The 12,268-nt window shown below is 35.1% G+C and overlaps 1 protein-coding gene across 1 annotated transcript in view; it reads right to left on the bottom strand.

Annotated features, from left to right (window-relative positions):
* LOC111064102 (ral guanine nucleotide dissociation stimulator-like 1) overlaps positions 1 to 12,268 on the bottom strand; it is a 54,357-nt gene that overhangs the window by 5,974 nt on the left and 36,115 nt on the right. The window contains 8 exon segments of the mRNA XM_039425461.1: positions 183 to 366; positions 2,064 to 2,184; positions 3,290 to 3,492; positions 4,836 to 4,868; positions 4,870 to 4,977; positions 5,957 to 6,121; positions 8,275 to 8,385; positions 11,180 to 11,392. Of these exon segments, the coding sequence (XP_039281395.1) occupies positions 183 to 366; positions 2,064 to 2,184; positions 3,290 to 3,492; positions 4,836 to 4,868; positions 4,870 to 4,977; positions 5,957 to 6,121; positions 8,275 to 8,385; positions 11,180 to 11,392 (1,138 nt within the window).

Below are 12,268 nucleotides of genomic sequence, written 5' to 3'. Positions count from 1 at the left end.
GGTAGTGATCCAGCCCACCGTCCCTTTGCAAACTTGAACCCAGATACTTGGAGCTCACAGATGATTTGAGTTGGCTTCCATCTATTTCCACGGTCAGTTCCTCATCGTTCCCCAATGCCATGTACTCTGTCTACTATGTTTATTAATAATTATTAAAAAATCGACTATATTTGAGTGCTTACCTTCGGTCTCTACAGAATCAGTCTCATAAGTAACTTTGATGATATAGAAGTCGGGCGTGACTTGGGCGGGAGAGCGGGTGACCGTGCTGCTGTTACCGGCCGACATGCTGCTGGTGTTGTTGCTGCTCACCGACACGTCCAGAGACGAGCTGCTCGACGAAGATGACATCTGCGACGGAGATGCCTATAGAACACATCAGCAACATTAATCACTAATTTCATCCAAACTATTTACAACTAGTAGTTCTGTGAACAGTAGACCTCGCGCTCAGTAAGTTACATTGACCTGTTGCTATGTTTTCTCAAAAATTATTAGATAATTTATCAATTTAAAATGTCCTAAATCCTAAAAAATCCTAAATAAATATAGAGCTTTCTGTTCTATCGTACCGTGACGTGTCGTCCCGGAATGTGAGTGTGAGCGCTGTTATATCAGTTCTGGCTGCTGTTGATACGCCAATCCAATCAACCCTTCAGAGAACATTCTGTGTTTTCGTGTTGGCGACCTACCATAATGCTGATTCTTCAATAATCTTCAATAATATTTGTTGGAATTTTAATCATCAGATTAGAAAATAAAAATGCGAAAAGAATGTTTTCTATCAATAACTCCAAACTAGAATCATGGCCTCAGCTTATGGAAAGACAAAGTTAGTAGACAACTGTCTACTAACGTTGATGGAAAGGTACATTTTCAAGATTTTCGATGTTTTTGAACGGGTAGTATTATAGTCCACTAGACAGCTGATTTATGATGAATAATTCTTTAGTCTGATTTTTACGGTAATATTGGTGTTCGAAGGAAACTCCTTTCCCTCTTGTATTATCCTTAAAATGCAACATTTTAAAAAACCTTATGTATACGTCGACGCGAAATTCAAAAAGGAACATACAGCGCTGTAAATGTGCAACATATAAACATAAAGAGAAATGCTAAACCGTCGACTTGAATCTTAGACCTTACTTCGCTCGGTCAATTAGGCTAGTCCAGTCGACGAATGCTTATAGAGGAAAAAGGTTTGGAAGACAATTATTGACTCTGGAGTTCTGTTTACGGTAGTTAGGAGGTAAACATACCAAAAGTCCCCAAAGGAATTCGAACGGAATGTTTCAAACACAGTTTTTGACTTCGCAGCTTTGTTGCGACCAGTTACGAGGTGAACACAGTCCCCATCCTTGTGCTGAAGGGATGAGGGTGGTTAAAAAGTTGCATTTTTCAATTTTTTGCTTACACGCTTATATCTTGGGAACAATGCTTTCAACCGACATGACTAACCATTCAAAAATGAAGCTTGATAAATTGTCAACAATTTTTGTTCAGTGGAGTCGTAGAGAAACAATAGCATAAGTAGATATCCCATGGTATAGGGCGTTTATGTCGCAATTTTCAATGTTGTAGATATCCCATGGTATAGGGCGTTTATGTCGCAATTTTCAATGTTAAATCAAGCCAATAGTCCACACAGTTCTTTCCTGAGAAGCTGTGTGACGCTGGTAGTCTCTCATATTGTGCCGTTCATACACTCTCACCCCAACAAAACAGTAAAAATCTACAATAATCGGCTTGAGTTAACAGTAAAAGTTGCGACATAAACGCCCTATATCATGGGATATCTACTTAAGCTATTGTTTCTCTATGGTGGAGTATTGTGATATTACCAACCGTTTTCGAGATATTCGCTCTTAAAAGAGTATACATATTGAAATTACTGGTTTTTATCCAATTTTTTGCTCTTTCAGGGTTTATAACTCAATAACAATAACTTACAATATGGAAAAAACTGATTGGGAGCCACCATTGAGTAAAACAGTGCGAGGTCACCGTTAAGAATCGCAATCCTTATAATAATTATAAGTAAAGTTTTCATCAATGATACTTACTTTTCTGTCAAGAGAATCATGAGGAGAAGAGGGGGAACTATCGATACTCAGATCATAATAAAATTGGCTGCTTGAGCTGCTCGAAGTACTAGTTATTGAATCATTTTTCCTATGTCCCAGCCTGAAAAAAGTAAATAATGTATTGTCACTCTATGATGAACAGTATGAAGAGAATAACCGGTTTCGGAAATTCTACATTTCTCATGATCAATAGAATTATTACTAAAATTTACACTATGAACAGAGATTTTGTGAAATTTCTCCATATTAGGTTAAAATGAAACTTGAGTGGAATTTCACACAAAGAATTATCATTCTTATTCAACAGAATTATTATTATCAAGAGAATTATTACGGTATGAAGTATGATATTGTAAACTGTGTAAATTAGTTGGTTTGAATCGACTATGATGTTATAAATCTCATAAAAAACTCAAGAGCTCTACACGATGTCAACTTTTTATGGTCTCTAAAAATTGTGACCGATTTGCTAGCGTAGGAATACTAATATTCCAAGTACCACAAAAATATACCATAAAGATACTGCAAATACTTGACTAAAAAAAATAAAATAAAAAATAAATAAAGGCCTTTATTGAACAATTGCATGCGTAATAAACATTAGATAGTAATTATTAACAATATAAATATTAACAATAATAAATATTCATTACTTTAAATAAACAGGTACAGACAAAATGTCGGCTTATTCCCCATGGCATATCGCCGTCTGGGGGACAAATACTTGACTACCTCTTAAGTCTCGAAGAAAACAGTACATATTCCAAAAATATGTTATAAATAGTTGAAACACAACTATGAATGTGCTTATTTGTAAATTAAGTTGAATGTGCTTATGAAAAACTAGTGGTATCAATAAAATCGGTTGTTAGGTTGAACATTTCATTAGTTGCCAATAATATATTGAATCGACAATATATTTTATTATATTAGTATTTATAGTTTATTATCTTATTAATTGAGGAGACTTGAAATGTTGTCAAAAATCCACTTTATTTAAATAAAAATTAATATTTTACAGGAGCATGCTTTCTTATTACTTATCTTAGGAGAATTATCTTATTATTTGGAATATAAATTATTGAAGTGTGTTATTTCCAACTCACAAATGAATGTACGCTCACTACCCTAACTACCTTGATATCGGTTTCAAGTATAAAAAAATGAAATCTTAAAAAAAAATTAAATTATCATCTGTTACTTACGCTGGACGTTTCTTATATTTATTAATAGAGGTTGTTGTACTAGAGATAATAGAAGAAGGAAGTGGAACACCATGGGGTTCAATGTGACACGAGAGTTGGTAAGCCTCTCGATCATCCAACGTTAATATGGAGTCGAACCAACGATCGAACGAATAGTCTTCATGAATACTATATGCGTTAGCAGCACCTTGCAGCAGCTTTATCTGGAAAGATGCAAAAATACTAATTAATGTGGTGTGATTACAAAACATTGAGAAAATGGAAAAATACTAATTAATTAATGCAGTACGACTACAAGAAATATCGAAATATTTATTATTTTTAAATTATAAGTGTCAACAATCAACAAATGCTTTTCCAAATATTCACTGTGACTCTGTGACATCTCAAGCTCGTATATTTTCACATCAGGACAAGGTAGTAGCAAGCTGCAATATTTTGTATCTAATTTGATACCACTTCCGACTTCCTTCAAAATTTAAGTCTCATCAAGTTTTCAACATGAATTCAAAATAAGATTTAGTTGTGATAAAGAATGTAAATTCCATTACAGTAGAAGGATCTTATACTTCAAATTATGTTTGCTATAAATAAAATAATCTCATATAAATATTGATCAATTTTATCTTCTCAGAACTGATGAGAAAGATCTACTTCGCCCACATAAATTCCAATTTTGAGTATAGCTTGGAAATTTGGGTGGGGGGGGGGAGCATATAAGGCTGCTTTACATCCGTTAATTATTCTACAAAAATACGTAATTTATGAGAATAATGTCTTACAAAACGAGATATGATCACTCTGCACCAATTTTCAAAGAGCTCAGAATACTGCCTATCAGGAACTTATATATTTATAAAACCCTAAAGCTATTTTTTGATAGGAGTGGCGAAATGCAGCTGATTAATATGCGCAGGGTTGGGAGAAATCAACAAAATGTGCTAGTCCCTAAGCCCAACCTTACTATTTTCAAAAAATGTTTCACTTTTCTAGCACCAACGTTTTTAAATAGGCTCCCTGTGGACATAAAAAGGTCAACTTTCTGCAGATTATTGCATAGTCATCTGATACATGAAGATGTTTCTGGTTATTATGACACAATTGTTTGAACTGCAGGCCTGCACAGTAGTACACTTTTTTACAACTGGTAAGCGCGACTCTTTTTTAGTTTGTAATGTTATTGTGTATAGTGTAATATTGTTAGTATTTTTATAATGTTAAATTGATACTGAAGTTCTCTTTCTCTGATTTTTTAGTTATTTGGTAATTATTTCCGTAACTACGGTAATCTCATTCTCTGTATATACTGTAAAAAATGGAAAATAAATTGATTTGATTTAAGGTCGCCTGCTTCCTCAGTTACTCAGTCTCATAGGCATGTCTTCATCTAGTATTTCGATGGTACTAGCATGACATAATATTTTTTTCAAATTTTGGGATGAAGCTTTCAGTGGATATTCGGATTCCTGATAATGGTTACATCCAGATTTCACCAACCAGTTTACTTTTGAATTTTAACCAAAATTACAAAAATTTGATCATTTACCTGAGCTAAAACTTCGAATTCTTTTCTCCGTTTTATCGAAGTTAATAAGTCCCTCATAGAGGGTATCTGGAATGGCTGTATCTATCATTGTCAAGTCTGTCAAGAAAGTGCCCAGGTAAGGGATGGTACCATGACTAATATTCTGAAAAAAATTAAACATTAGGATTAGCACAATTCTATTAAATATAGCAACATAAGCCTACTCATAGAGCGATATTCTGAATACCAATGGACTATTTCCAATGACACTATTGAAACGTACCTATATCTTATAATAATATGGTTATTATAATTTATAATAAATTTAAATTTTGCTAGAGATCAGTAAGATTGAACAATACGTTGAAATTAAAAAGTATTAAGTATAGACATACTGGAGTCACTAATAGAGGGCCGACTGATTATATGAATGGAGTTTTATACTGGGTGACATGCAGTGTAATTTGAATTAATAATATTCGTATGGCTTTTATTGGTGGGGAGTTCCTGACGGAATTTCCACCTCGCCTGAATATATCATTTGAGCCGTCAATGGGCCTTACGACTGTCATACTTCAGCCGGGACCGACATTTTAACGTGCCCATCCGATAACACGGGAGTAACCTGATCAAAAACTTTTGGCTCTTAGTGGATTTGAACCGGGATCTATAGGTTGCTACGCAAGCACTCTATCCACTAGACCACGGATCACTCCTTAACTACATCAAACATTAATGTCACAGCCAAATAATTCTCATTCATGCAATTCGTTTAGTAATGTGAGTTGATTAGCAAAAATCTTCTTAGCCTTCTTGATCGTATTGAACAATCACAAGTTTAAAAACCAATAATGAAGAAACAACAACACAGATGATAATGAGGTAAGTTATGCCACGAAACCTGGTACTGAGAATGTACAATACTGTACCACCGTGAATAGTAGTTGACAATTTCTTATTTGTTTAATTCATTGTTACAATATATCACCATAAATAACAGTAGTTGATAATCTAGAATGTATCATTTGTTTTATTCATTGTTGTGGTGGGTACTGTTTGCTATGTACCCTACAATTCAAAACCAAACATAAACAATGTTCAATGTTGAGAGAATAATTGAATTGGGATAATTGTATACTCACTCCACTATTGTGCGCTTGCTTCTGTATGACCTTCTGCAGTTGTCGATCATTCTCGCCAACCGTGTCAGCGAATTTGGCAGTGCCCTCTCTCATCAACAGCTCTCGCTGTGCCCATTGGTTGTTATCTTCACTAAATATCCTGGCTAACTCTTCGAATAACTCTATCTGTAAACATACGATTGATTTTTAATTAACCATGCCATTCTCAACCAAATTATTGAGGCCACTAAGCTGCTAAGAACAATAAAGCTCCCGGAACAGATGGAATCTCAGGTGAACTATGGAAGTATGGAGGCATGCAAATATACAGACGGCTTCACAAGCTTATTGAGCAGGTATGGTGTGAAGAACAGCTCCCAGATGAATGGAAGAAAAGTATTATTTGTCCCATTTACAAAAAGGGAGACAAACTAGACTGCCGAAACTATAGAGGTATATATCTGTTGAACACAACATATAAAATATTCACCATAGCATTAAAAGCACGATTAGAGGTGTATGTGGAAAACATAATAGGAGAATACCAGGCAGGATTTAGGCCAGGTAGATCAACTACTGATCAATTATTCACCCTCCGACAGATTACAGAAAAATGCTGGGAAAACAATATAGATATATTCGCAATGTTTGTCGATTTCAGGCAGGCCTATGACAGCATCACAAGAGACAGGCTGTATACAATCATGTTAGACTTCAACATTCCATCAAAGCTGGTGAGGCTAGTCAGAGCCACAATGGAGAATAAGATTTGCCAGGTCAGAGTGGCTGGAGAGCTGACAGAATATTTCGAAACGAAGCATGGCCTAAAGCAAGGAGATGGAATTGCACCAATGCTCTTCAACTTGGCACTAGAGCATGCAATATGGAGAACTTCAGTGGATAGGTGTGGAACACTGATGATGAAGTCAGTCCAAATACTAGGCTATGCAGATGATATTGGCATACTTGGTAGATCTATGATGGCTATGAAGAATGTAGCAATGGAGTTGGAGGAGGGTGCATCGGATGTTGGGCTGGAGATAAACACTGGAAAAACAAAAATATTGCTCCAGAGTAGACAGCATCGGAATATACTCGGACAACGTATGGAATGTGGAGGGAAGCACTATGAAGTAGTTGACAATTTCACTTACCTAGGGAGTTGCATAACGGATACTAATGAGCAACTCAAAGAAGTTCAAAAACGTATCACTGCAGCCAACCGCACATTTTTCTCCCTTATATGCATATTCAAAGCTAGGAATGTACACCGTGAATGCAAGATGAAACTATATAAAAGCATTATAAGGACAGTGGTGTGTTACGGAAGTGAGACATGGACAATGACAGCCAGAACAGCAGACCTGTTGAATGTATTTGAGAGAAAGATGCTGCGAAGAATATATGGACCAGTGTGTGAGGCAGGACAGTGGCGTATCCGTACTAATGCAGAGTTAGCAACACTCTACAGAGAACCCCCACTATCGGCCCACATAAGATTGATGCGGCTCCGATGGGCAGGACATTTGCAACGGATGCCAGATATACGTGTGCCAAGGAAAGTATTCGTGGGACAGCCTGGAGGAAGGAGACCTGTTGGAAGACCAAGAGAGCGATGGGAGGATAGAGTGGCAAAGGACGCTAGGGAAATGCTACGTTTGAGGAGATGGAAAGGTGCAGCAATGGATAGAGATGGCTGGAGGCAAAGTTCAACTGAGGCCAAAGCCCGATTTGGGCTGTAGCGCCATTGGAGAGAGAGAGAGAGATTCTCAACCAAACAAATAAAGATTGAAATTACTCCACAAAATGGATATCAACATAGCCACCTCTAATACATTAGAGGTGGCTATGATATCAACGAATCAAATGAGATAGTGCATTTGCTATTCAAGGCAATCTTCATTGATAATGAAGTCTTTGTAATAATATAATAATTATCACTGTACAAAAATATTGCTTGAACATATGTTTGTGCAACAAGATGAACGATTTTTAATAATAAAAATAATTTTCATTTCTTTAAACATTGAGTAAATGCGTCTTATAACTGAATTTCAGGGACATAAGTTAAGAATCATAACTGCGAGATCCTTCTATACTATAAGAGCCTTCTTTATCATCTCGGCACTTCAATGTTTACTTGAAAATTTCCATAGCAAATAAAATGATGTTGTTATACTGTGGGTAAATGATTCCGATACAGTGCATGGGAAGACTGTGTAGTTATAAACATTACAAGCGAGGACAGTGGCTGGAGGTTTTACAGCGTGAATATAGTTTTCAATTTCATCAATTAAACTATTGGAACAGTAAAATAAGAAATACCATAGGTAACCTACCTTATCTCTAGGTAAAGCTTGCCATGTTTTCTGTAACCTATAAACAGGATTTGACTGTAAGCCGGATATGATAGCTTTTAAGGAGGAGAAGTTTTTCAGTACTCTCAATTCCTGTAAAACAAAAGAAACAGAATTATATTTTGTACACAATTTGAGATAATTATTTTTCTTTGTATTAGTGCTAGTATTTGCTTGTAGCCTACATAGAAATGGTGTATTTGCTCATTATGCAATCGATCTTATTTATAAGACCTAGCAATACATATAACAAACAATGTTAAGGGATCAATAAATTGATCTTCCCAATTTTGTCAATTCACAAAAATTCAACCAATCACTTCACAAGATTTAAAAAAAAATTAGTGCATGTAGTAAACATTTATTAAATGTTACCCCATGGGTAAATATTAAATATTTTAAACCCTATGGTATAGGTTGTTTATGTTCCAATTTTCAAGCCGATATTTTATTAACTGAAGCCAATTACTGTCGACTACTGTTTTGGCCAGATGAGAGTGTAAGAATGGCACAGTATGAGAGACTACCAGCGTCACATAGCTTCACTAAAAAGATCTACTATGACTATCTGCTCGAGTTAACAATGAAATTTGGAAAATAAACTAACTATATCATGGAATATCTTATTATTTTATCTTTTTCCTAAGAATGTCTTAATAATGATATAACATTCAACTTCACTTGAACTTCCACTTAGTTTTCAATAAAGCTATAAATTAATTTATTTACTGGATAGAGCAAACAATACAAATAAAAGATAATACTATAGAGAAAAGATAGCATAAGTAGATCTCATTGTATAGGTCGTTTATGTTCCGATTTTTTGTTAACTCAAGCCGATTACTGTCGACTATTGTCTATTATTACTGTTTTGGCCGGGTGACTGTAAGAATGGCACAGTATGAGGGACTACTAGCGTCACATAGCTTCACAAAGAAGATCTACTAGGACTATCGACTCGAATTAACAGTGGAATTCGGAACATAAACGACCTGTACCATGGGATATAATAATTATATTCTCATGCTAACTTTTCTCTATGATAAAATATGATTACTTTAATTACTGATATTTAAAGTAAGATGTTAGTTACTGATATAATTTTATGATTTAAATTTACTAAAAAACACTGATTTTAGGTTTAAACGTTTACTTTTATTTTCAATAAACTTATTAATAAAAGATAATAGTGGTGGTTGAAAACTCTGATTAGATATTTCACTTAGTTTTGAAAAAAAACTTATCAATGGAACAGTGGTTGTGTATGTGTAGAACCTGACCTGAGCAACATCGATCCAGGTGGCAATGGTGATGGCGCGCTGCGAAGGCCGTGCGTCCGGGTCCATGAGGGTGGTGCTGATGACTCGCAGTGAGACAGCGTTGAACTGGTTGACAGTTGCCAGCACTGTGGCCGCCTCCTGGCTGCGCGACTTGTCCCGCCGCGACCAGATCCCGCCCAGGCACTGGTGTGGCACCACCTTTTTGAACAGCTCCTGCAATCAACCAAACAACACTCATTCAATACTTATTTATTTATTAGCATAAATACATACATGGAAACAGCAGGTTAAACAGGGTATATGTCTCCTTGAAACATTACAACATTCTTCATTCGAAAATTAGATTTAAAATAACAACAAGCTGAGAATAAAACAATAGTAGAACAAAATAAATTATATAACAAAAAAAGCATCTTAACAATAGAAATATGTATTTTTTATTTTAGAAAAATCCTATCTTATATTTATTGCTGAAACTACATTCCAAGAGAAAATATGAGAGGTGGGAAAATATGCACTTAACATATCTTACATGGGTACAAACCATGCAATACAGAAAGAACAAAGAATCATGTGGGCACTGAGAAGAAAAAAGTTATAAAAAAGAAAGAAAGAAAAATGTCATACGGAAACCTGGGCACAAATATCTATTCTAAATTAAGCCATTGAGAGTGTTGCGGAATCTGCCACGAGAGCACCCAAAGACGTCTAGGCGCCCAGAAAAGAGATTGAAAAGCCTCTGGATTCTATTAATTAATTGGAGAGTTATAATGACTTTCTGTTCTGGAGCGTGTTACAAGAAAAGAAAATGAAGAATTACGAGCTATGAATGAAATGTAGATATTAAGTTTAGAAAGTAAATAAGCAGAATTTTTTTCATTGTTAAGTAAATTGTAAAGGAATGAATATAACACTGCTTGTACTCATAAATCGATTCAATCATTCATTCCCCACCATGAAACCTGTTTTTGTATTTTATTAGAAACATATTTTTAATTGTGATTTTTTTGTATCTTGATTTCTTTTATGCATTTTTTGTTTAATAAAATTATTGATTGGTTCATACAAATAAAAGATAATACTATAGAGAAAAGATAGAATAAGTAGATCCTGTGGTATAGGTCGTTTATATTTCGATTTTTTGTTAACTCAAGCCGATTACTGTCGACTACAGTCTATTATTACTGTTTTGGCCGGGTGAGAGTGTAAGAAAAGCACAGCATGAGGGACTACCAGCGTCACATAGCTTCACAAAGAAGATCTACTAGGACTATCGACTCGAGTTAGCAGTGAAATTCGGAACATAAACGACCTATACCATGAGATATCTTCTTATGCTAAATTTTTACTATGATATAATAATGATAACACTACGACGATAATTCGGAACATAAGGAACATAAACGCCTATACCATGGGATATCTTCTTATGCTAACTTTACACTATGATAATACTTGATACTGATATAATTGTATATTCAACTCGACTTTTATTTTCAATAAACTTATCAATAAAAGATAATAGTGGTGGTTGAGAACTCTGATTAGATATTTCACTTAGTTTTGAATAAACTTATCAATAGAACAGTGGTTGAGTAGAGCCAGACCTGAGCAACATCTATCCAGGTGGCAATGGTGATGGCGCGCTGCGAAGGCCGTGCGTCCGGGTCCATGAGGGTGGTGCTGATGACTCGCAGGGAGACAGCGTTGAACTGGTTGACAGTTGCCAGCACTGTGGCCGCCTCCTGGCTGCGCGACTTGTCCCGCCGCGACCAGATCCCGCCCAGGCACTGGTGTGGCACCACCTTTTTGAACAGCTCCTGCAATCAACCAAACAACACTCATTCAATACTTATTTATTTATTAGCATAAATACATACATGGAAACAGCAGGTTAAACAGGGTATATGTCTCCTTGAAACATTACAACATTCTTCATTCGAAAATTAGATTTAAAATAAACAACAAGCTGAGAATAAAACAATAGTAGAACAAAATAAATTATATAACAAAAAAAGCATCTTAACAATAGAAATATGTATTTTTTATTTTAGAAAAATCCTATCTTATATTTATTGCTGAAACTACATTCCAAGAGAAAATATGAGAGGTGGGAAAATATGCACTTAACATATCTTACATGGGTACAAACCATGCAATACAGAAAGAACAAAGAATCATGTGGGCACTGAGAAGAAAAAAGTTATAAAAAAGAAAGAAAGAAAAATGTCATACGGAAACCTGGGCACAAATATCTATTCTAAATTAAGCCATTGAGAGTGTTGCGGAATCTGCCACGAGAGCACCCAAAGACGTCTAGGCGCCCAGAAAAGAGATTGAAAAGCCTCTGGATTCTATTAATTAATTGGAGAGTTATAATGACTTTCTGTTCTGGAGCGTGTTACAAGAAAAGAAAATGAAGAATTACGAGCTATGAATGAAATGTAGATATTAAGTTTAGAAAGTAAATAAGCAGAATTTTTTTCATTGTTAAGTAAATTGTAAAGGAATGAATATAACACTGCTTGTACTCATAAATCGATTCAATCATTCATTCCCCACCATGAAACCTGTTTTTGTATTTTATTAGAAACATATTTTTAATTGTGATTTTTTTGTATCTTGATTTCTTTTATGCATTTTTTGTTTAATAAAATTATTGATTGGTTCATTCATATAAGTTGAAACTGAATGTT

Source organism: Nilaparvata lugens, chromosome 3, assembly GCF_014356525.2.
Source record: "Nilaparvata lugens isolate BPH chromosome 3, ASM1435652v1, whole genome shotgun sequence".
Taxonomy (NCBI): domain Eukaryota; kingdom Metazoa; phylum Arthropoda; class Insecta; order Hemiptera; family Delphacidae; genus Nilaparvata; species Nilaparvata lugens.
This window is presented reverse-complemented; position numbering and strand designations above follow the sequence as displayed.